The sequence below is a fragment of the Callospermophilus lateralis genome, chromosome 9 (genome assembly GCF_048772815.1).
Source record: "Callospermophilus lateralis isolate mCalLat2 chromosome 9, mCalLat2.hap1, whole genome shotgun sequence".
Lineage (NCBI taxonomy): Eukaryota > Metazoa > Chordata > Mammalia > Rodentia > Sciuridae > Callospermophilus > Callospermophilus lateralis.
In genome coordinates this window covers 64,316,789-64,343,399 of record NC_135313.1, presented here as the reverse complement: position 1 = coordinate 64,343,399, position 26,611 = coordinate 64,316,789, and the positions used below count along the sequence as shown (strand labels likewise).

Sequence of the window (26,611 nt, the reverse complement as noted above, 5' to 3'; positions counted from 1 at the left end):
TAAGTAACCAGATTTGCTGGCCCATCAGGCAAGGAGATAAAGATTTCTAGAATCTAAGGGTAGATATGAGCTGACAGTAAACAGCAGCGGGAGCCTTCGATCTTAACTGCCTTGGAGAAATGAATTCTGCTCACAGCCTATGTCAGTATGGAAACAGATTCTTACCCTGATTAGTCTCTAGAACCACACCTGGCCAATAACATAACTGATGCTGTTTAGAATCTAGGTCTACTATGTCTAGATCTCTGACAGCCAGAAGATGTGAGGATAATAAATGAGAACGTTGTTTTCATTCACTATATTTGAGGTAATTTGTTATATAGTACAGAATACTTACATGGTTTACTATGAGGCAAGCATTCTAGGGTCATAAAACACAGAATCATACCTCCACTCCCAGAAATTCTAATTTTAACAAGAAGACTAACACATAATTACAGCAAATTATGAAAAGCTTTATGGATGGGGAATATATGATAGGAGACCCAATCTGTCTTGAGGTCATATGAGACTTGAAGACTAACTAGTAGTTACAATTTGGTTGAGTTTGAGAGAAAGAAAGGGAATGAGGAAATGGGATGTGGTCCTTGCAGTAGGAATTCCATGTGAAGGAAAGAATGGTATACTACAGCTTGATTAAAGAATTAGGAAAAAAAAAGGAAATGGCTGGAAAGACCCAGAAAATTTACAACAGGTAAGCCTATCAAATAATTTATATTTTATTTTAAAGGCAATGAGATCAACTATTACATCTTTATAGGCAAAGGAGTGACTAGATAAGGTTTGCCTTTGAGAACTATCACTGGGTATCATTATGAAGAACTAAGTAGAGTGAACCAAGATGGGAAGAGGTAGGTGGTCAATTAAGAGGCTACTGCATTAGTCTGGGCAAAAGACAGTGGCTGATGGGGCTAAAAGGTAACAGTGAGAGCCAAAGCAATATGGTCACTTCAGATATCCGAAGTCTACAGAAAGCAGAATTTCTAAGACTTCAGATTTTCATAAATTCACTAGTTCTTCCACTGCCAAAAATATTTAACAACAATGCAAAAATACTCAATGGAACTGCCAAGGTACACAAGGTGGAGAACGAAGCTGAAAAAATGGGTACTAAATAAATTAATACAAAATATTAAAAATTTTGATTGTACTTACAGGCTTCTGTTTGAATTTTACCTTAAGATTTGTCTTTTTTTTTTTTTTATCATAATGCCCACCATGTTGTAATTGGGAAGCATCTTATGGCTTTTTAAATTTTATTAAAGATGAGTAATCCCTGCATCATTGCATAGAAATTTCAAAAACTACCTAAAAGTTTGGCTTGTTGGTATTGTATGGCCATGGTATGATGTTCGTCCTTTTGTCTTCTTTTATATATATATTTTTTCTTTTAATTGCTTGATGTATCCATTCATACAACATAGGGACTTACTCAACCAGGGTGGTTAGGACTAATTATATTCAGAAAGGGTTGAAATAAGCATGTGGCTATTTCAAATAACTTGGCTTTGTCACTTCAAAAATATTATAAAATTTAAATCATACTTTGTAGCTACTGGTAGTTGATCTAAAGTTAGAAAATGTATCTATAATATGATTCAGAAAACGAGAATTAAAAGATACTGACAAGTAAGGATGTTAACATTGTTGAGGATTATATGTTTTAATGAGATTCTAGCTTAGATGGGTATCACAGAAATCTCATAGTCCAAGCTCTTGATTTGTTCCCACCAGAACAATAAGTCTTTAGACACTGCCAGTGAAACAGATTCTTTCTCACACTCATAAACACATATCACTGTTAGCTAAACATTTGACAGACTATGTTAAGAAGGAAGAACTCTTCTAGATATAAGAGAATCAAGTCTAAAGGTGATAAGTAGTGTGGTATCCTGTAAATCTTACAGGATTTGTAATGATTGCTCTAAGTTCTTTTTTAAGCTCTTCTACCAAGCAACTACATAATCTTGGGCAAATATTCTCTGTGGGCTTCTTCCTCATTTGGAAAATAAGGAAAGTATCCATTATAAGGGGAAGAGGTGGTAAATGGTTTATGAAAATATAGGAACTGACATACATAGACAGACAGATATCTATCTATATTTTTGTACTGAGGATTGAATCCTGGGGCATTTTACTATTGAGCTGCATCTCTAGTCCTTTCAATTTTTAAATTTTGAGACAAGCTATCATTAAATGGCTGAGTCTTACCTTGAATTTGCAATCCTTCTGTCTCAGTTTACCTGTTGGCATAATTGCAACCATCTTCCTTTCCCCCACCCCCACTTCATGAATGTTGTTCTTATTCCCAAGAAATAGAAACTAGCCAGAGATAAAACCTGCTGGTCTGAAGACATGCCAGTCACTCCCTCTTCTCTCACTGAGAGATAGGAGATAACTTATCAGCCCCTGAAATGGGGACATACTGGTTTCCCTGTTCTCTCCTTGAGAAGATAAAGGGACAGGCTGGTTTCTCTGTTCCTCCTTCTAAGAAAAAGGAAAACTGCCTGTCCTTGTCCCCATGAAACAAAATTGCCTTCCACAAAATCAGGGGATGCTTAGTACTTCAGTCAAGACTAAACCTGCCCCTAACCAGTGGCCAGGAGTCTAGCCTATAAGAGGTAACATTCAAGGCAGAGTTGCTGCTGCTCTCCCTAGTTTGCTGCTACTCTCCCTCTTTCTGTGCAGAGCAGCCTTGTCAGGCTCCTGACAATTAACCCGCTTCTTATCCCAGGTGTGTGTTGGATCAGTGCTGTACCACTTTTCTTTCATTCCCAAATTGCTGAGATTACAGGGCTGTGCCTGTAATGCCTGGCAGAATGAAGAGCTATTAAAGGCTATAAGCATTCAAGGAAGACTCTAAGGGTGAGATATGCAAATTACATCTCTCTGGTGTGATATAATGGAAGGCATCCATGTTCATGGCTTCTACTCTTGGTTTCTTATTTATCAGGTAACCCATTCATCATTTGATCTTTCTTTCTGGTGTACTTTCAGAAACCCAACGAGGTTGAGGTCACTGAGAATGTCATCTGCTCAATAAATGTCAAGTCATAAGTTGGTACTGCTTCCTAAGAGCTTTGCCATTACACATCAATGACCAGCTCAGTGTTTCAAGACTCCATGGGTATGAATAAACTCTGAACATACAGTAAGGTAACTACAACATACCACTATGAGGACCTTACTAAACAGAAAGCTTGCATTCCTGAGGTGAAACTGCTTTGTTCTCGTTGTTGGGTTATTCTGGGTTCCTATACAAGGCAGTGAAATGTGCACCAGCAATGACTGGTTTTGTAAAATTTTATATCTCATTGTAATAGTTCTAAAGATAACATACAGGAATATGTTCTAAATATCTAATATTTAGGGAAGACAGGTAAAATACAAAAGGAAATAAGAGGGAATGTAAAAATTTAAAATATCAAAAAGAAAACAAATCTTAAGATGACATAAACAAATGCAAATGTAACCCCTATTTATATTGATTACGTAGTCAATAATCAAGTCTTCTGAAGTAAGCAAAAAAATATTGTATTGAAAAAATTAAAAGATTAAAACTGTCAGAATAGATTTAAAAAAATTAAGTGCTGGTAGATCTTCAACATTAGACATAGACACTTGAAAGTAAAAAAATAAATAAATAAAAAGGTATACCATGGAAACTGCAACCAAAATAAAGCCAGAATAGTTCTATTAATATCAAAGGAGTGTAAGAAACATTACAAGTACTACAGAAGGCCATTTTATAATTACAAAGAGATTGATTCACCAGTGGGTTATCACAATTATTATCCTTGATCATCAGATATACATGTCTTCTAAAGAAAGGACTCTGCGTCTGATAGAAGAAAAAGGTGGCTCCGATCTACATATTGTGGGGTCGGGCTCCAAATTCCTTAATAGGACACCCATGGCACAAGAGTTAATAACAAGAATCAACAAATGGGACTTACTTAAACTAAAAAGTTTTTTCTCAGCAAGAGAAACAATAAGAGAGGTAAATAGGGAGCCTACATCCTGGGAACAAATTTTTACTCCTCACACTTCAGATAGAGCCCTAATATCCAGAGTATACAAAGAACTCAAAAAATTAATAAGATAACAAATAACCCAATCAACAAATGGGCCAAGGACCTGAACAGACACTTCTCAGAGGAGGACATACAATCAATCAACAAGTACATGAAAAAATGCTCACCATCTCTAGCAGTCAGAGAAATGCAAATCAAAACCACCCTAAGATACCATCTCACTCCAGTAAGATTGGCAGCCATTATGAAGTCAAACAATAACAAGTCTGGCAAGGATGTGGGGAAAAGGGTACACTTGTACATTGCTGGTGGGACTGCAAATTGGTGCGGCCAATTTGGAAAGCAGTATGGAGATTCCTGGGAAAGCTAGGAATGGAACCACCATTTGACCCTGCTATTGCCCTTCTCGGACTATTTCCTGAAGACCTTAAAAGAGCGTTGTATAGCTACATAGGTGTTCATAGCAGCACAATGCACAATAGCTAGACTGTGGAACCAACCTAGATGCCCTTCAATAGATGAATGGTTTAAAAAAATGTGGCATTTATACACAATCGAGTATTACTCTGCATTAAAAAATGACAAAATCATAGAATTTGCAGGGAAATGGATGGCACTAGAGCAGATTATGCTAAGTGAAGCTAGCCAATCCCTAAAAAACAAATGCCAAATGTCATCTTTGATATAAGGAGAGCAACTAAGATCAGAATAGGGAGGAAGAGCATGAGAAGAAGATCACCATTAAACAGGGTTGAGAGGGGGGAGGGAAAGAGAAAGAGAAGGGAAATTAAACATGGTAAAGGAAGGAGACCCTCATTATTATACAAAATTACATATAAGAGGAAGTGAGGGGAAAGAGGAAAAAAAAACAAGAGAGAGAAATGAATTACAGTAGATGGGGTAGAGAGAGAAGATGGGAGGAGAGGGGATGGGAGGGGGGATAGTAGAGGATAGGAAAGGCAGCAGAATACAACAGACACTAGTATGGCAATATGTAAAAAAGTGGATGTGGAACCGATGTGAATCTGCAATATGTATACGGGGTAAAAATGGGAGTTCATAATCTGCTTGAATCAAATGTATGAAATATGATATGTCAAGAGCTTTGTAATGTTTTGAACAACTAATAATTAAAAAAAAAAGAAAGGACGCAAAAATAAATATGACTGAGAAAGAAAAATCTACAATCACACGGAAGGATTCAACATCTCATAACAGCAAATTATACAGGCAGGCCAGAAGCAAGTAAACAGTAAATCAGCCCTCAGAACAGAGAACATTTGAACAAATAATTGATGAACAAACTTACTGACCTTCTAAGCACTTAGTAATGCCAGAAACACATTATTTCAAATCCAAATGGACCTTTACCAAAATTGATTACAATGTAGGACATAAAGTAAGCTTCAAATAACTTCCAAGGATTAAGTGTTTCAAAGCGTGTCTTTTTATAAAATTATAAATCAATATTAAAAAGATTATAAGAAAACCAGAATTGCTGAGACATTGAACACTACAGTTTTAAATAATCCCTGAAACCAAGAAGTGATCAAAATAGAAATGAGGAAATATTGTGAACTAGAAAATAATAAACTATTGAGATATTAGCTAAAGCAATGCCTAGAGAAATTCACTACTTTAAATGAATAAGAAAAAAGCAAAGACTAAAATCTATTACCTAGTCAGCTATTTCAAGAAGCAAGAAAAAGATAAGCAAAGCAAACCCAAAGAAGTAGAAGAAACTAATGAGTAAAGACGAAAATTTAATGAAGCCAAAAAGGCAAAAGTTGATTCGTTATTATATTAAGAAGAATAAACCCTTAGCATAATTAATTACTAAAATAAAAAGAAAATAAAACTAGTATCAAAACTGTAAAAAAGGACATTTTTATAGTACTTGTAGGTTTTCAAATGGTAAGGGGAGATAATGAACAAATTTATGTTGATATATTTGACAATTTAATGGAATGAAAACATGACTTAAAAAATATAAACACTCTAGGGCTCAGCTGGTAGAGTGCTCACCTTGCATGAACAAGGTCTTATGTTCAATCCCCAGTGCCACCACAAAAAAAAAAAAAAAAAAAAAAAAAAAAAAAAAAATATATATATATATATATATGAAAGTTTTAAAATAATCAGCCTAAAATATACTCAAAATGCCAAACCCACTAAAAAATACTTTCTATCAAATAAAATGTTGAGGCCCTCATAGTTTTAATATCAAATTTTTCCAAACATTAAAGAAACCATATCATTTATATAATATATATAAATGATATATATATTATATATATAAATGTATATGTATATATATATTTTAAAAATGATATGGCTTATATCATATATGTGTGTGTGTGTGTGTGTGTGTGTATATATATATATATTTCCATGTCTTAGGCATATAATAAATTTTATTTGTTTTTTAAAAATTTTGATTTGTTCCATATGACAACAGAATGCATTATAATTCATATTACACATATAGAGAACAATTTTTCATATCTCTGGTTGTACACAAAGTAAATATATATTTAAAATCTTTATTTTATTTATTTATTTTTTATATGGTGCTGAGGATCAAATCCAGTGCCTCATCTGTGCTAGGCAAGTGCTCTACCACTGAGCTATAGTCCCAGCCCCACTATATCAACTTTACACTTCAAGCTTTCCCTGAATACAGAAGTAGAAAACTTGAGAAAAATATTAGGAAATATCCATAAATTCTGGAAATCATTTTAAAAACTGCAGCAAAGTGACATTTATTTCTGGAATATAAGGGTTGGTTTATATTCAACAATCAATCAATTTAATATACCACATTAGTAGAGAAAAATAAATAGGAGAAAAGTCATATGATCATCTTATTAGATTCAAGAGACAGTATTTGATAAACTTAAATCACTTGTAAAAAAAAAAATAGTTAGCAAACCAGAAATAGAAAAAATAATCAAAATCCTTATGGAATACATCCAAAATGACTTATGAAAAATTGTGTTCCATAAGTGTAATAAGGATTGTAATACATCCCACTGTTGTCATATATTTAAAAAAATAATAAAATCAATTAAAAAAACACAAATTGGAATTGCACAAGTGACAATTTCCTAAGTATAGAAAATAATCATACTCTGATCTTTTATGTTAATCAAGATTTTAAAGGGAAATTTGAGTAAATGTAAATAAAATGTGTATGTTGAGTTTTATAGTATCAATCCATACAAAACAAAACAAAACAAAAAATAAAATACATTAAATGGAAAAAGCATTGAGCTCAAATCTGACTTGACAAAGTCATGTAACTTCACACAAATACTAAATTGTTTCCTAAGCTGTAAAAAATAATTAAAAATACCAACCTTCCTTAGCTGTTTTAATAATTAGCAATATTTAAACTGTGCAGTCATCAGTTCTATTTGGATATATTTTCTGTGACAGTGGCCAAAAGAGGTTGTTTTCTGCACATGTGTGGCAGGTTCCCTTCCGTACCACCTTCTGCTCCTCAACCATACCTACAAGCATGGTTACCTGTTGTAATGCAGTAATGGCATCATCAGGTCTTTCCATTTGACTATAAATTTTTGCTAGAAGAACTTGACAATGTCCATCCTCCATGAGAGCTGACAGTTCATTTACTATAAAAGAATGGAATATAAAGAAAAAATATCTTAAATAAATCTTGATATTTTTCTATGATTTTAAAACTGGTCTTTAAAAAACATTTTGAGAAATAATAAATTAAGTTAAAATTTTTTCATTCATAATTTAAGTAAAGTACAGCCAAATTAAAAAAAAAAAAAAAAAGAAAGAAAAAGAAAAAGAACAACTTTAGGACCAGTTGTAACAGCCCCTACTATAGAGAAGGACTGAACCTGCAGAAGCAATTGGAAGGTTGCTCTTCTTCTTCTTCTTTTTTTATTCAACAAATCTGAATAAAAATAATATATAAACCAAGAAAACAAAACAGTGTCTACATTAAAGAAATGTATGCCTTAGACATATATTTAGACAATTGTTAGCAGGTATCAACTATAATTCTAGAAAATTTGAGGACCAAAATACATTAATTAACAACAACATTTACAAAGATTTAGGATTAAAATTGTGTGGAAGACAATTTAAAGTACTGAAGAATAACTAGAAGTTTTTGTTATGTTAAGAGATAATCTAACAACACAAATATGAATTTCAGTTTTCATTTGTAGGTGAGTAAAAATTAGTTCATTAAGTCATTAAAAGAAGATGAGTAGTTGCTGCATGCCATTAAGAAGGTAACTACTTTTTAAAAAGGAACAGATAGTTGATTAGCAGTAAGTATCACTATTAAGAGCACTAAATTTCATGCCACCAAGTCTGGTTTCAAATCTAGACTCCACTGCTAGGTAATGGAATTTTAGCCTTTGGCTTCCTTATTTAACAGCAGTTTAATCTTTTGTACTTCCTTTTCATCTGCCAAACAGGGAATATAATAGTACCTACCTTACAGAGATATTATAAAAGATAAAGTTAACGTACTATTAAATAAATTAAACTATGTAAAACAATTAAATTAAAGTCTGGGACATGGTGCTATACCAATTCTTTTGAGATTGAAGGGTAATGTAAGAACCCTATAGAATTACAAAATAAGTTTCTTCCACCATATATCAAGTACATAGTCCTTGTCATACTGTGTTCCAAAGGTTTATACACATTATTTCTTTAAATGTCAACCTGAGAGGCAGGTTTTGTTATCATTATTTTATAGGTAAGAAAAGCTCTGAAGTTGGCACAGGTGAAAACAAGAAGTCTGTGTGGATGAAGAGAGAGTAGCAGGAGAGGTCAGTGGGGATATAATAGGCTGCCTAAGCCACAGTGGAGACTCTGGCCTGACCTGAGGGAAAAGGGAACAACAGTGATCATGAGCAGACATGGTGGGACTTCCACTGCTTAAAAGACTTAAAGTTGCTGCCGGGTTGATGTCAGAGCAGGGGTTGAGGATGTGAGCAGGGAGATCAGCTGGATACCACAGCAATTGGGTAAAGGGTTTGACGACATAGAGACAAAAGAGGATTCTGAATACATCTGAAGGTGAAGTCAAACACATTTCCTAAAGGCAAGAGCAAGCCTGAAGACAAGGATTTTGTCTCTTTAGCAACTACAAGAAAGATGAATTTTTTATTAACGAGATGAAGAAAGCTGTTCATGGAACCCCTTGGGGAGGCAGATCAGAAATTTGTTCAGACATGTTAAGTTTTAAGATGTTTGTTAGAACCCAGGTGTTGGATACATGAAGAAAATTTATTCTCAGACAACTAATTAAAAAACTGGGATAATAACTGATTATACTTGTCTCAAAGATTAATGTAAATATTAATAAGATAATACATGAAATGTATATGGAAGCATCTAAGTATACCATAGAGTGTTGTCAACAAATATTTGTTAATCAAAAGCATTTATGCTACATAAGGACAACAGACTTAATGTAAGTAAAACATATTTGAATCTCTCCATACAACCTTCTCAGAATGCATATACACATGAAGACTTTTGAAGTGTTTCAAAGAAAGGTCTGACAGACCCATGTATGCTTTTTATGGAACTAATAGCACTTTAAACAAAAAACACATTCATAATTTAGGAGGATTTAAGCATCAACTTCATCAAAGCTAAATTAATACATGAGTTTGAAAATATTAGAAAACTTAGGGTAGGCTTTTCTTGTTATGTATCCAAACATACTTTAAAGCTACAGTAAATGTGGTATTGGCAAAAGAAAAGAAAAATGAGTCCATGGAATAAACATTTCCCACAGCGTCATATGATAAAGGTGGCATTTCAAAAGATGGCACTAAAATAAATTTGGCTATCCATTTTGGAAAGAGGTAATTACAGTACATGGATTAATGTTCCCAACATAAAAATTAAAATAACAAAAATGCCAGGAAAAATATGAAAAGTTTTTATAATATTAGAATAATTGAAATTTTAAAAACTTATGTAGTTATGTAACATTGTAAATGACTTGAATATAGTGACATCAAACTGTATTTGGGATATGTTGTATGTAGAAAAAAACTGCCACATGGAAAGTACCATGTACTTTTGAAAAAGAAAATTAAGACAATGACAAAAAATTCCAAAGTCAAAAAAGGAAAGGTGAACAGACATACTATACAATGAGTATTCATTTTACCAAAGATACAGCAAATATATCCGATAAAGGACAAACTAAGAAAATACATTTACAACATAAATGACAGGTGAAGCATTAAAGAAAAAGGATATGTAAAACACAAAAAACTTATGACCTATATAAAATAATGCCTAAGCTGATCAGCTACAAAAGAAACTCAAAATAAAATAAGCGTTTTATTTTTTCTCATAATTAATGCAACATAGTATTGGGAAACTTTTATCTTCAAGAAAGAACAAGGAAGCAAGATTCAATTCAAGGAAGTACACACAGATATATAAACAAAGATTTTTATCTCAGTGTTGTTCTAACTATTCTCTAATTTGACTCATCAAATCAAATATATGATGTTAACATACAATACAATACATAGTTTAAAAGTAAAGAACAGCTATGTTTGCCGACAGGATAAGAAGTTATTAAATGACAAATTCATACTGCATAATTATAGATACACTATAATTCTTTTAGGTAGAAAAAAGTGTGTACAGTCAACCTCCAGTTTCCATGGAGATTGGTTCCAGGACCTCCCACAGGTACCAAAATCCACAGGTGTTCAAGTCATTTAAGTAAAGTAGTGGTGTATCTGCATAACCTACACACATGCTTCTGTTGTATTTTAAATAATCTCGATTACTTTGTCTATCTAATACAATATAAACGGCATAAAGACAGTTGTTATACTGTATTGTTTAAGAAACAATGACAGGAAAACATGTGTACATATATGCTCAGCACAGATACAAATTTTCTCAAATATTTTGGATGAAAAAAATGTGTATGTACATGCTTAGTACAGATGCAAATTTATTCTCAAATATTTTTGATCCATAGTTGAATCCTTCAATGTGGAATACAGGGCCAACTGTCATTGTGCATGGATGATAAAGAGATGGGTACTGAGGGGACTTGGCATAATATACAACTTGTTAAATGTGATTAAATATTAAAGCACAGCTTTACTTTTGTAATATTTAAATTCTGAAAAGTCATGAGGACTCAATTTTGTTCAAAAATTAAGATATTAAACAGTAAGTTTGTATGAATTTCTAAGAAGGCAATTTGAAAGTATCAATAAACAATTTTTAAGTGAAAACTCTTTATATCCAGCATCCTACTACTAAGAAATACAAGCAAGTGTACCAACGAATGAGATATAAGATACTCATTGTAACATGATTTACAATATCAAAATGACAGAGAACAAAATAAATACCCAATAATTCAGGAAATTAAAAACTTATGTAGTTATGTAACATTTTAAATGACTTGAATATACTGACATCAAACTGTATTTGGGGATATGTTGTATGCAGAAAAAAACTTCAAATAGGAAGTACCATGTATTTTTGAAAAAGAAAATTATACGTACTATTTTTATATGCACATATACACAGATGCAAATATTATAGAGAGGAAATACATACTTAATCAAAAACTACCTATAGGAAAGTAATTTGAGAATAGGGCAAATAGAATTCATGGGAGAAATAGATGTTTTATGCATTACATTCTTATAGGGTACTTGAATTTTTTAAAAAATCTGAATATTAGTATCTTAAATTTTTATTTTATTTTTTTTACAGTGTCCTATTTTGCTGTTGTATTTTTTAATTTGTACTTTTTAGTTATGTATGATAATATAATTGGACATATTTATACAAACCTTCTTATTTTAGTATCTTTAAAAGGTAGAGATTATAAAAGTGTTAATGTGTTTAAATATAGAAATAGTTTGCAATTTATCAATTACATTCTTTACATCATTTTGGAAAGTAAACTATCTTCCTATAACAATTAACTTTCATAAATATTTTATTAGACTTTGAATACCTCCTTTTAGTAAAGCAGCATTCTGATAAAAGAAAAAAAATACATGCATTTATATAACTTATAAGCACATAAATATTAAGAACAGAAATACACATTTATGTAATATCAATATGAAATAGGTTAAATTAATCAGGTATACTGTTCTGAAACTAGAAATACTTTCATACCAGGTTCATGTGCTAGAGCATGTTGAAGAACTTTTTCTGCTTTATCATACCATTTCAATTTTAATAAGAGCTCAGCCAGGTCATAGCAAAGGTAATTCTGTTGTCCACTTTTCAGAGCAGCTTCATAATAAGTGATAGCCTAAACAGAAACCACTTTAGTTAGGGAAAAAAAGGTACTGAGACTGGTATTCAAGCACAAACATTTAATATATCACAGATTGAAGGTATATTGAGTATACATCATGTATAACAAGAGAAGTCTCTAATTAGAAAAATTTTAAAAAATTTTTTAAAAATTATAAAAAAAGTTATATCCTGTAACTGGAAGTACCTAGGAAGAATTTTAGGCATGTACCTGCACTAATCACTAAGTATGCCATTGTTCTTAGCAAATCAAATATCACAGAAGGGAAGAATATTTCTTAAGGTAATTGACTAATGAACAGTGCTTGCCCAAATTAAAAAAAAAAATAGGTTTCATTCTAGAGGCTAGTGAACCATATTGAATGCATATACTTCACTAGCTGGTGTACATATATTTAACAACTACCCAAAATAGGGCAAATGTATAGCAGTTAAAAAAAAATTTGTTATCTCTGCTAGAAAGAAAAAAAAAAACAAAAAAAAAACTTAAAGCATGTAGCTTGCCAAAATTGGTTCAGCAAAAAAGACATTGATTGTGCTTTGTTATATAAGAAAGAATTGCATAAGACATAAGAATTGCAACTTTATGGTAATTGATTTGGTTGTAAGGAATTAGATATCTAAGATGGAAGGTTGACATAAACTCTGGGGTCCAAACAATCTTCACAAAATGAAGCAACCATAATGTAAGGCACTGAGAAAGACTTTTGCACAAATTCTAGTTCATGAATACAAATTTACAGTTTACTACCATAAAAGATACAAATGTTGCTTGCTTAACACTTCTCTAGAGCAGGTTTGATCAATTTGATCCAATAAATGTATTTAGAACTATAAAGTACTTATTTACCTTTGAATAGTTATGAGTTTTAATAAGTGCTTTCCCAATTTTGCTTGCCAATGTTCCATCTTTGGGGTTCTGATTTAGCGCTTGTTCATAGGCTACTATAGCTTCTTCAGGCTAAGATTGTTGGAAACAAAAAAATAAGCAAAAAAAAAAAAAATAGCTTTAAGTGAGTCCCCTTAAATGGCAATACTTCTATAATTGCATACTATATTTGGAACACTTCATAATTCTAAGTACATATGGAACTCCAGGAAGCTTAATGAATTCAGAAAGATGATAATGAGTAAGGTAGATACAATTTATTAGCATAACCCTACCCCTGCTGATTGTGCTTCCATTCATACAAATGAAATATGAGAACTAAGGGACAGCCTCATGACTTCATTTTTGTCATTATAACTACTAGTAAGAGTCAAAGGACTGCTTCCCTTTGAAGAAAACACCATCTTGGCCAGTAGCCCTGTTCTTCCTTCTGTTTAAAGAAGATTCCTAAGATGCTTCCAGGATCATTTCTATTCCAAATTATGATACTGCTGAATTATTATACCTCAATTTAAAGACAAAATTTTATTGTTATGGCTCTTATTGTGAAGACTGAATCATCAAATATTAAATAATCATTAATAAACCACATTCCTCCTCATAGAAGTTACACTAATCACAAAATGTTTTTTAAATGTAAATTCAGTAGCATATGAAATTTTACCTCTTGAATATTCATATATGCATCACCAAGGAGAAGAAAAGACCGGGGGCTGGGTATTCTTTCAGCAATTTCTCTAAAAATCAGACCAACATGATTTAGTATATTGATTATAAATATCTTCTTTTAAGCCAATGAAATAAAAGGTAACCTCAGGTTTTTTTCCCCAAGGCTAGTACTTTTAATAGCCTTACAAGTACCTTCAATATATTCAACATTATTAAAAAACAAAACAAAACAAAATACCCCATAATCCCACACAGATTGTTTATATGCTAGATCAATTATTTTTTTCATTGAATCTTTCCACTTTCTGAAATGTATATAACAGAGTAAAGATAAATAGTAACATTCTCATTATCCAGAAATACATGTTTTGCTACTTTAATTTCAAAATGATATAGGAGTGAAGATATGAAAATTGGTCAGGGAAACAAAACTTTGGGGTCCTCCTACGTGTCTTGAGGTTTCCTACTCATGGCATAACTTGTAGACTGAAGTCAGCTACCTTATAAAATATATAATTTTCTACTTCAGTATCTGTTCCATATTTTTACCTGCAAAATTTAAATGCTAACTTTAGAATAACAGTTATTATAAATAATAATGTGGTGCTAAGTTCTTAACATATAAATTTCATCTAATTAGTCCAAAAACTATAAGAAAGATAATTATTATCCCAATTTTCTGATGCTTTTGAATTTAAGTCTATATCTATATCAGATATGCCTGAAATAAAAATTTATGCTTTTAACTATTATATTATAGTACATCCAAAACAAATCAATCTCTTTGTTAAATACTTGTGGATCATTAGAGTTAATAATGCTGATAGTTTGCAAATATATTAGAAAACGTGATCTAAGAACTCTAGTTTATCTATACCTTTGTTTGGTGTATATTAACCTATAACTTTCTTTTACTATGACTACTATAGTGAGTATTAAATATGCCTATCTCCTAGATTGCTCTTAAATTATCAGAATATATGTAACCATTGCTCTTTCCCTTCTTAAACAGTCTCAGGTTCTAGAAAGAACTGTAGATAAGGAAAACTGAGAAACAAGAGAAAGCCACACTTTGAAATCATCATAATTTTGTTTAAGGGAGAGGAAACACTGGGAAACAGTGAGCATGACTGTAGTGGAAGGAAACAAGACCACATTAAGGAGAGGATCTATAAAGTGTGTTTTGTAAAGCAGGTGAAAGGAAGACAAAAACTAAACTTGAGAATTAATTTTGGAAGGTAAATGAGTCAACTGTAACTGGTTGAAAAAAATATATACCTGTAACAAGTGATATATAACATTTTGTCCTTTCGATGCTTCAGATAAATATCAGCCATTTTTTCTTTGGCTTCTATAAAATAAGGCTGCTCAGCTGTGACATTTCGAAGCATGTTTAAAGCCCGTTCAACATCTCCCTGGGTCAGAGCCAGGTCTGCATTAGCAATAGTAACACGCAATTCTTCAGATGTTCCAGAAAATTCATGGATGGCATCTTGTAAAACCTTTGCTGCCTCATGCTATAAAGATGAAATTAAAATATCATTCTTTCAAAATATTCAACCACTGATACTAGAAAGTGGGATTTTCTAATAATAATGAATAATAAATGGTTCTACAGTTACAGTGTTTACAAAATTGATAAATTTTCTGAAAAGTACAAAATTTAAAACTAATCCCAAGAACCCAAAGCATATGGGGCTAAAAATATTTGTAAGCTGAAGAAATGTTTCCATAACTAAGATGACAGCAGTTACTACAGGCATGGCTACTGTAATTCAATAAGCATTTACCTTGTAACCAGCACTGTATTAGCCCACTTAATTCTCACACATACCCTCTAAGGTAGTTGTTGTTATTGTTATCCCTATCATGTTGTTAGGAAATTGAAATCTAAAGTGAACAAGTTATGCATGATGGACTCAGACATCAAATGCAGGTATCCTTCCCTCCTGTCCATGTTCACTGCTATCCCTTTGATGAGATCCAACTCAGGACCTACACCAAACACAAGCTCTTGATGGGTAGTAGATTACTTCATTCCTTCCAGTAGAACAACCTTTTTTGTTATCTCAGGATACTATTTTTACTTCATTTCCAAATGTGTATCTTTATGAAACTAAAATGACATTCATTTTAAGATTCTGCTCAACTTCAGAAGTTACAGAAAAATCTTTTTTAATAAAAAGATTTTTAAATAAAAATAAAACAAAAATCTTTTTTAATAAAAATTCATCATAGATATCTATCCACATATCTAAATCTGTATTATTATTTTTCAAACTATCTGACATGATATTCCTTCATCAAATATTTCTTTCATTTTCTCAATTAGTAGAATTTCAGGTTTGTACTTTCATTTTATTCCAATAGAATTTGTGTGTGTGTGTGTGTGTGTGTGTGTGTGTGTGCATGCGCATGTGTGTTCCTTTTAGGAACACAGGATTATAACTACATTACAGTATTACATCTTATGGTAGCCAACATAAGCACACTGAGACTTAAAGTCATTTAAGAGCAGATTATGATTAATGAAAACTTGCAGAAAGTATATGACTTACTGCAAATTAAAAAAAAAAACAAAAAAGACTTTTGAACTTTACCACTTGGTCAAGGGTATAATCTTAGCTTTTTCATTTTCTACTAATATACACTTGAAGAACAATTTCAGATCTGAGCCACCGAATTAGAACTTGACTTACATGTTCTCCATTTAAGTGGTGAATTTCCACCAATTCAAGAAAGATTGACAAACGATGGCTTGTATCAACTTCAGTGTTTTTACATTTTGGTTTTGAGGAAGCTCCTGTTCTCTTCATTCCTGGTAAACTCATTGCCATATGCAGAGTTTTAATTGCTTCTGCTATTTCTCCCATTTTCTTTTGTGACTGAGCTTTAATTAAATGATATAAAGGATAGTCTCTCACCTGAAAAAATAATATTCAGTAATTCTTCTTCAGAATACCCAAAATAACAATGCATAATTTATAATCCATCAAGCATTAAAATAACAGGATCACTGAGGATAGCCCATCATGATTGTACACATGGGGTCTGTTTCTATTCTATTAAATTACTAATCATTCCTTATATTAAATCTGATTGAGAGAAAGTGCCACTACCTAGCATTCTCCTGGATGAACAAGAGGTTGATCAGGTGCTTCTACTATGACCCAAGAGAAAATGCAATGTCCAGAAAGCTAGCAAATGCATTCTCAGAAACTGTGAATTTTCAGGAAAAAAAGTACTTTTACTATGTAAGACTTCTAATACTGACACAATTTTTGAATTTACAGAAACAGTTTCCTCTCTTTTATTTTTTTAATTTTAAGGTTAAACATTTCAGGATAATTTTATCAAACACTGGTTTCACATTTTGATACTAGTCCGAAACATACAGTAAAGAAGCTTCTGTCTTTATTCTGATTCCCAACAATGTAGATACACAACATAAAAAGAATGATAAAAATGAGTGAGGAAAAAAAAGCCAAAGGGAAGGAGATGGCCCAGAATGAAATGATGTGGCAGCCATCTAAGCAGGCTGCTTTCTCAGCCTGAACATGGCACCAGAGTTCCCTATGGTGCTGAGTAAACACTCATGCTGTGCTCTGGTCCCAGCATCTGACTCACTGGGGTTATGGTACCTGCCCTGGATTATGCTACACTACCCATTTTGAGATCTATAGTCTTAAGAAGCAGGTGGTACCTTCTGAAAATCTTGCTTAGAACTTGATCTCTAATTCACTCAAGGGTTGTCCCATAATAGAGCCCTGAATCCTGTGATGCAAAACAAAGTCTGAAGCCCTCTTCCATGAGTAATAGTTTGGGAAACACCTGAAACTAGGATTCTTTCTAAGGGTGAGGAAAGACATAAAAAAATACCTTGGATAAAAATATAGCATGTTTATATCCTTAAACCACATAATAAATTTCAAAATGACTAGGTGTTCTTTGATGATGAATCTGAAAGAAGTTATTAAAAGCCAAGATCCAAGAAAGAAACGGGCAATAATATTTATTATCCTTATACCTAAAATTATTTGGCGTAATGTTCTATGGATAAAAATTATTTTATAGATATTCATTATTGCATTTAACTTTTATCACAACAGTAGAGTGTTATTATATGAGTTTTATAGAAAAGAAAACTGAGGGCTCTGGGTGATAAGTAGAAAGACCAGCCATTTTGTTGCCAAGTTTATACAGTTTTTGAATTACACTAAAGATACCTCCATTTTTTCTTCCTTCTGCTTATGAGCCCCAAATTATTTCCAATAAAATTTACTTTTAAGCAAACTATTACAGAATAAAATAAAAAATAGTTAAATATGTAAATATTCACTAAGATTCAAGGAGAGGGGTGTGTTCTATTCACTTGAATCTAGAATACTTACGTTAAAATTATAGCTAAGACAAAGTTCAAGAGCCTGAGAACACAATTTGAATTTTTCTTGAGACAGGTAAACCTGAGCCATCAGGAGATGGGCATCTGCATAAGAGGGACTATGTTCCAGGCAATGCTGCAGGTTGTTATAGGCTGCTTCAATGTCACCTAGTGAGGAAAACAACATAGGGTTACCAAACCTAAGTGATGAACACCTGAGAGAGAAAGGGAGGAAGAATAGATACAGTTCTGTGTAGAAAGTCCTCTGTTCTACCTGCACTGTTGAGCATCTGTTGGGTGCACATGAAGAATAGAGCTGTAGTTAGGACAGCCCTTGAGTATAATTAGCAAACCAGGAAAACATCAAAGTGACAATAGATCATCAGGTCTATAAATGTACCTTCATTCATTTTTGTTGTAAAAAAATAAAGTGTTACTTACAATTTCATTAAAATAAGTTTTATAAGACTTAGACATTTACATAGATAAGAGTTTTGTAATATCACTTCCATAACTAAAAAGTATAGGGTCTTATTATCATTCTTATCCAGAAATTTTATTACTACAAATAAAATAAGTAAAAAGGCAAAACAATACATTACAGAGATTCAGATTTAAAATGCCGTTAAATGTCAACTGAAATATTCATGTTTTGAAAAACATAAGCTATGTATCTAGGAGTCTAAAAATAGAAAGCAATGATTAAAACTGGTGTAACAAGAATGGTGGATTTGTTCTTGGATGGGTAGATGGATAAGCAGAGGCTCTTCAAAGAACAACTGGCACAGACTCTAGGTTCTAGAAATTTCTCATCATGTAACCCATAGGGATATGCATTTAACCCTCTAGTAAATGGCCTTAATAGATATATTAATTTCCATTCAGCCTAGAAGAAGGGAAAAGAAGAGGTCTAAATCATCTGTTCTATTACATTCCTCAAACTAAAATGAGGTTATAAGAGGCTTAAAGTCAGCTTCTTGCTCCCAAATGGCCAACCTCCTGATAACAGAAATCCACTGAAACAGAAATATTTTTACTCAGAGACAGAGGATTAATGAAAGTAACTGGCTGAGACAGTACAATAACTTAACTAAATATAGTATTTCAAAGTATAACAATTGACCATCAAGCATGATTACTAATGCTGGAGTCTTTTTTAGTTGTGATACATCTAATTTTAAAATTGTACAGGGGAAAGGAAATGAGAAGGTTAAGAATAGTAAATCTGAATGCATGAAAGTTGTCTGAATCAAAGGGGAATCACGTCTATCAGACCCTAATCAAACAAATAATATGTAGCAAGGAAAACAAACTAGAAGGACCCTTGTGTACTTGTGCCTATGATAAAGACCATTACAAATCATGAAGACATGCTTTGTTCCCTAACAGGAAATATTACCAAAAATCCCAACAAACTGCAGCTTGCTACATGAGTTACAAGGACAGTCAGACAGATGTACAAGAACATTTGCCTGACACACTGCCTTCACTAATGAACTGATGCCAACTCCTGTACTAAGCCCCTATAACCAATGTTCTATTTGTCTCAAAACAAATTGTTTGCTTTTTTCTCTTTGGCCTTTAAAAGTTTCCCCTTGGCTCAATCTTCCTATGTGCTTGCAGTCTACCACTGCCCGTACATCCTACATTGTAAGTCTTTTGCTTATTCTCAAATCAATGTTTACATTTGAAGAATCTTTATTGTATTTAGATTGACAAGTTTTTTTTTGTTTGTTTGTTTGTTTTTTAGGAAGGAGAAGGATTAAAAAGATAACTTGATGTAAGAGGCTACCATTAAGGGGGGAAAGTACACAGAAAAAGAATATGGTCTGCAACCATGACATGAAGAAAATTAGGAGTGTGTGAAAAATAGGGGTCAGACTCTTAATTCTTTTAGGGGTGAGGGAAAGGAAGTGAGAGTTAGCATTACAAGGCCATTCAATGTTTAAAAATGAGAACTGGGTCATCAATGTTGGAGAAAATAGATTATGTAAACAAAGATCAATATCAATATTGCATCCTTAACTGTCCAATCTTCACTGGGGGAAAAATGAGAGATATTTCTGTCCTGCACATCTGTGTCTGAGTCCTATGTAATATAGTATTTGGCTGGTGATTTTCTTGGGTTTCTGGAAGAGAGTATCTAAATCTTGCAATTTCCCTCATGATAGAATTGTCTCATTTCAAAGAGTCAGTTCTTGCAACTAGAGGATTTTAAAGGAAACAAGCTTTTGAGATCAAAGGTTTTTTCGAAACAAGTAAAACTAAAGTTAAAAACCACAGTAAAGGAAACCTCTTAACTATCTTCATTATATACAAGAAATAAGTATTTATAAAATATATTTAAACTGGTATTTTTTAGTTTTGCTGAAAAAATGTATTTTTAAAGAAATTTCTTTGTATCTATTACTATGCAAAGAAGAATAAAATTCTGATTTTTCAAGATAAGACCCTTCATCCTACAAAAGAAGTAAAACTAAATAGAAAACTAGTAAATATAATTTCACAAAACTCCTTTGGATAGCATTTTGCTGGAAAAGGTACATATACACAAGCATATGATGGCCTATTTTTATATGTAAACTCAGACATTTGTCTGTGTGCTAAAAAGCTGTCTACAATAGGGTTAGCTATATATAATCATCCACAAAAATAAGAATTAATCAGTACATTCCATAAGGGCCTAAAAATCTGACAAAGGGTGCATTTGGTTATGTTAACAAGTTAACAACTAAGGATGAGAATTCTTATATCAGTCCCCAGTACCTTCTGATAAGACTTGTCTTTTCTTAAAGTGGTACTACTGCATTTTCCAAGCAATTCATTGGGCCACAAAAGTTTATAGCAATTTTGAAGAATTAAATAGTAAGTTTTACAATTTTGTTTTGGATTAAAGACCCTATTCACATGCAAAATGTGCGTTTTTATGTGAAATTCTTTACCTATACAGAGTGTTTGATTCATTTATATCTGTTTTTATCAATACTGAATATAAAAGTTTTAAGGTATACTTTACCTGATAAATACTTCACTTTTGCAACTAGGAAAACAGCTTGCAGAAGACCTGGTACAGTTCTTACTATAATCTCCAGGACTGAGGTACAACGTCTAAGAAGTGGAGAAAGAGGTTGCCCAGGACTTGCAGGCTAAAATGATTTGGAAGATCATTTTATAAGTTTATAATAGTAAAAAACTATTAGAGAGAGAGGGTCAAAAAAGAAACATTGGTTAATTTTAGTGTGACTAGCAAAACTATATATTTCTACAAATTTCTCTTATTCTATTTACTCCATATTCCCTTTGCTATGACTGGACTAATGATAAATTATCTCTTTGAGATCTATGAATAGACCATGCAAATAATACCTTTTCTTTAGAAAAATAATTATGAAATTATTATATAATTACTAATTTGAAAGGAACATTTCTATTCAAAAATTTCATCAAAGATACATATGTTCAAAGGTAAGATAACTAAGAGGTAGAGTTTCTTGCTAGAATCAATAGTCAAGGCAATAACTGTTCAAATTATAGATCTGTTCTATGATTTATGCAATTCAATAACTTTCACTATCCCAGAGTACTGTAAGAACAGTTTTGAAATAATGTAGATGTTTTTCCCTAGTTGAAATCAGAAGGTAGAATACTCATGTATTCTATGCCAAACGTCTCAAACCTTCACATTCCCCACTTTTGTGCCTCACGTGCTATAGGCCCTCAAAGTTCCTTAAGGTTCTCTTTACAAATACTGAATGTAAGTAGGATGGGGTGTGGCTCAGTGATGGAGAGCATATTTAGCATGTGTAAGGCCCTGGGTTCCATCCCTAACACTGAAAAAAGAAGGAGGAGGAGGAGAAGAAGAAATAGTTCATATGATAAATAAAGCAGTAAGAACATTGCTTTACTCAATTTTTCTTTTTCTTGTAATAGCATTTACCAACCAAAATTTATCCAACTTCATCCAACCATGTCTGAGAAATATGACACTAGAATGTAAACACCAAATGTACATATTCCCTGCTTTGCCTTACGAATGCTGATTTCTTTATATGAAGGTTGATGTTCCCCATGCTCCCACCCTTCAGCTAACACAAATATTATTGAAAAGGACTGTAACCTTTTACAGAAAAGTTCTCCTATAATGAACCATTGTTACTGACAAAAAAGTGCCACTTCTAGGATGTGGGGAAAAGGGTTTCACTTATACATTGCTGGTGGGACTGTAAATTGGTGCCACCACTCTGGAAAACACTGTGGAGATTCCTTAGAAAACCTGAAATGAAACCACCATTTGACCCAGTTATCCCATTCCTCACTTTATACCTAAAGGACTTAAAATCAGCATACTACAGTGATGCAGCCATTTCAATGTACATAGTAGCTCAATTCACAACAGCCAAGCTAAGGAAGCAATCTAAGTGCCCTACAACGGATAAATAGATAAAGGAAATGTGGTACATATACATAATGGAATATTACCCAGCCATAAAGCAGAATGAAATTATGGCATTTGCTGGTAAACGGATGGAACTAGAGAAAATCATGCTAAGTGAAACAATCCAGTTCCAATACACCAAAAGCAGAAACTTCTCTCTGATATGTGGATGCTAACCAATAAAGGAGAAGAAGATTATAAATTCAGTGGACTAGACAAAGGGGAATGAAGGGCAGAGAGGGAGGATGGGAATAGAAAAGACAGTAGAATGAATTGAACATATCTTTCCTATCCTTATATATAAATACATGACCAATGTAACCCCACATCATATATAACCACAATAAGGGGATCCTAATTGGAACAAGTTATACTTATTCTTTGTAAGTATAATATATCCAAATACACCCTACCCATCATGTTTATCTAGAAAGGACAAATAAATTTAAAAAAATAGAAATAAAACAAGAAAGTGCCACTTTTCCTCACCTATGCTGAGATATAAAAAAATGTGTGCTCAAAAAAGATACTCAAAATATGCCTACTGCTGCCTAAAATACTTCAACTTCTTTAAAGTTATAAAACATTTTTACCTATTTTATAGTAGTTTCCATTTAGGTTTGCTTCTTTTATGTAACCAAGGGTATTTATGTACCTTGAAGATAAAAATTTATACTTCCTTGCATAGTAATAGATACAATGTGAATTGTAAATTTGTAAACAGAACTTAAAATAGTGAAACTATAAGTGATGGTAAGGTTCTGGCAGTGTTCTTTGCCACCTGTTAAGAATTAGTTATTGACAATAACTATCATTCTTACTGACAGTGGTTTGCATGTGCAAATCACAGGAAAAAATAGAAGGTTTCAAGAATGTTAAGATGGCATTTGTTCAACAAAAATTTAGAACAAAATTATACCTATATAAAAGGGCCAAGCAAGTAGGAACAAAGCTGGAGAGAATTCTTCTTACCTATATTTCCCCCATTAAAAGTAAATGCTGATTAGGTTTTTTCATACTGACAAATATTATAGGAAAAATCAGATACATATTTGGAATAGACACAGTTATACTTAATACTTCTTTCTTTTTTATTTATTTTTTTTGAAATGGGGTCTTGCAATATTGTCCAGTCTAGTCTCAAACTCATGGGCTCAAATGATCCTCATGCCTCATTCTCTATAGAGAAGTTAGGACTTATTACTGCATCCAGCCACATTATTTTTTGTTCTATTTAGTTTATTCTCAGTACAGCTACCAGAAAAAATCTTTTAAAACATTGTTTGAAGAAGCTGACAAGATCCAAAAGGAATATTAATCTAGGATTATGAGATGGACACAAGAAGATAAAATTTAATAAGAATAAGCATAGAGCCCTGCACTTAACTTCAAAGGTTCAAGGAATAATAGATTTAAGGACTTTAGTCAAATGTTAGTTAAATAGGGGTCAATAATGTAACAAGACTCGCCCAGAAACACACAAATATAACCCTGGATGGAAATTCAGAATAAGAGGAAAAAGAAGTTTTTTTAGCACCATGTAAATAAATAAATAAATAAACAAATAAAGGCATGTGTCAATCTATAACTAAAAAAAAAAAAGTCATGCACAAAATAAAGGATATCATCAGGTTTACAATCAGGGTTCTCAAAACTATGTCATATAAAAATAAATTGTTTAAAACATTGATGTATAAATGAGTTTTTAAAATCTCAAGATCTATTTATGAATGATCATTGCTTAAACTTAGTAACTGGAATTGTTCGATCTCTCTCTGAGCAGCAGAACCAGTAAATGGCCCTTTTTCTACACAAAAGCAGAGTTTGACTTAACAAAGGAAAGCAGTCACACTATACCAGAAGAAATCCATTTTTAAGTATGTCCGGAGGTTAGATGGGCACTTGATGGTGATGCTACAAAGCAGATTCAAATATACAGTGGATATCTCAATTAAATGATTTTTAGTAATTCTTTTGTTTTGTTTTTTTTTTAGTACCAAGGATTGAACCCAGAGGTGCTTAACCACTAAGCCACATCCCCAATGCTTTTTTTATTTTAAGACAGGGTCTCACTAAGGTGCTTAGAGCCTCCCTAAATTGCTGAAGCTGACTTTCAACTTGCAATCCTCCTGCCTCAGCCTCTGGAGCCACTGGGATTACAGTCATGTGCCATGGCACCAGCTTAGTAATTCTTTTAAGATAAGTTTTTAAGAATTTATACATTACAAATGTATATTTGTATATCAAATACTTTTATTATGCAGCTCAGTGGTAGGACTTTCCTAGCATGCTTGAGGCCTGGGTTTATCCCCAGCACTACAAACAAAACAAACTAAAAACTGTATTTCATCTCAAATAGTTACTAATACTACCCTTTACAATACCAATATAGTCTAACATATAAAAGATAATGTATTTGCATATAAATATATCCTTGAAAATAAGTCTTATAATTACTTACCTGCATTGGACAGAAATTCAGATAATCTGTAATAATTTCTAGCAAGAAATCAGGATTTAGCTTCTCAAAATACTGTATGCCAAGAGGTAAATCTTCTAAGTTTGAAAAATGAGTGTCCAGGACCTCATTTAACAAATTTATAACTTCTTCTTGTCGTTTATTTTTCTTCATAGCAAGAATTGCATGTAAATAAGTTAATTCCTAGAAAATGTGATTTTCACAAATTATTCCATTTATATAGCCATTTATTTCTATTTAGATCTTAAATGTATATGAAGTAGTATTTATGTTCAATTGTTTGTTCAAACTTGAGCTTGGATGGACTTTTAGAATCATTCAGAAGAATATTTGAAATTTACTTTGAAAGGGGGTAAATTAATGAATGCAATTACTTGTTAAAATTAGTATAATCATCCTTTAGAGCCATTACTATAGGAAAAAAACTGATTTAAATTTTTCATATTTTATAAATAGTAACTGGGATCTAAAATCTGGTAAAATACTATACCGCAGATTTCCCGATGGATTGCTGAATTTCACTAAAGAATTCTAGTTGCTGATCTGCGTCCTGTAATTGCCCTTCTATTAACTGACACCGAATAAATCCTAAAACCAAACAGAATATAAATAGTCAAAGCAGACACCAATTCAGACATGTACAGTTCAAGCTAACAAGCTAACATCAACAACAATAACAAAACAGGTTTTTCACCCATTATAATTTTTCCAAGTTTTATAGAGGGGGGAAAAAAAGTGCAAAATGAGAAAAGTAAACAAAAGAGTAAACTTTAAGAAAGTAAAACAGGTAGTCTTGGACCTGTAAACAATCATTTACCTGTAAACAATCATAACTTATAGGGACTACCTCATAAATCTTTCTCTCAAGTTATTTATAAAGTAAAAATTCATTTTTAAAGATATACAACATTACCTATTGTATATACTGCAGAACAATATAATTTTAGAAAAGAATGAAATACATGTCTTCTTTATTAACTATTATTTAATGCAATTTTTTCTTGCATCTGTATCATACAAGTTTATACAAATAATCATTTATACAAACAGTCATCATACCTACTAGTGCAGAGACACTAGTCTCATTAAGTGTCATGGCAGTCTTATACCACTTCGATGCCTCTTTAATTTTTCCTTGTAAAATCATTTGGTATCCAAGTTCTGTAGCAAATTCTGATTGCTGAGGGGATAAACTGAAAGATTTTTCTAATAGTGTTTGAATTTTTTGAAGTATGAGTTGACTGCGTCCACACTGAAAAGAAAAAATAATTGTTAGACCAGAAGTCAAACACTATTACTTAGATTGAAGGAAAACATGAATATTTTGTACTTCTGTGAAGAAGAAGAAAGACTATTATTTAATAATCAAATGAAGAGAAAACTTATGTTAACCATCCAGACA

The 26,611-nt window shown here is 32.3% G+C and overlaps 1 protein-coding gene across 3 annotated transcripts in view; it reads right to left on the bottom strand.

Annotated features, from left to right (window-relative positions):
- Positions 1-26,611, bottom strand: part of Ttc21b (tetratricopeptide repeat domain 21B) — a 69,755-nt gene that overhangs the window by 24,004 nt on the left and 19,140 nt on the right. For all 3 annotated transcript variants that reach the window (XM_076865822.2, XM_076865824.2, XM_077110246.1), the window contains exons 9-19: positions 26,269-26,461; positions 25,700-25,797; positions 25,192-25,392; positions 21,312-21,441; positions 18,306-18,463; positions 16,614-16,838; positions 15,193-15,431; positions 13,910-13,982; positions 13,207-13,317; positions 12,213-12,351; positions 7,563-7,669 (exon numbers count right to left, since the gene is read on the bottom strand). In XM_076865822.2, the coding sequence (XP_076721937.2) occupies positions 7,563-7,669; positions 12,213-12,351; positions 13,207-13,317; positions 13,910-13,982; positions 15,193-15,431; positions 16,614-16,838; positions 18,306-18,463; positions 21,312-21,441; positions 25,192-25,392; positions 25,700-25,797; positions 26,269-26,461 (1,674 nt within the window). The remainder of the gene's footprint in view (positions 1-7,562; positions 7,670-12,212; positions 12,352-13,206; positions 13,318-13,909; positions 13,983-15,192; positions 15,432-16,613; positions 16,839-18,305; positions 18,464-21,311; positions 21,442-25,191; positions 25,393-25,699; positions 25,798-26,268; positions 26,462-26,611) is intronic.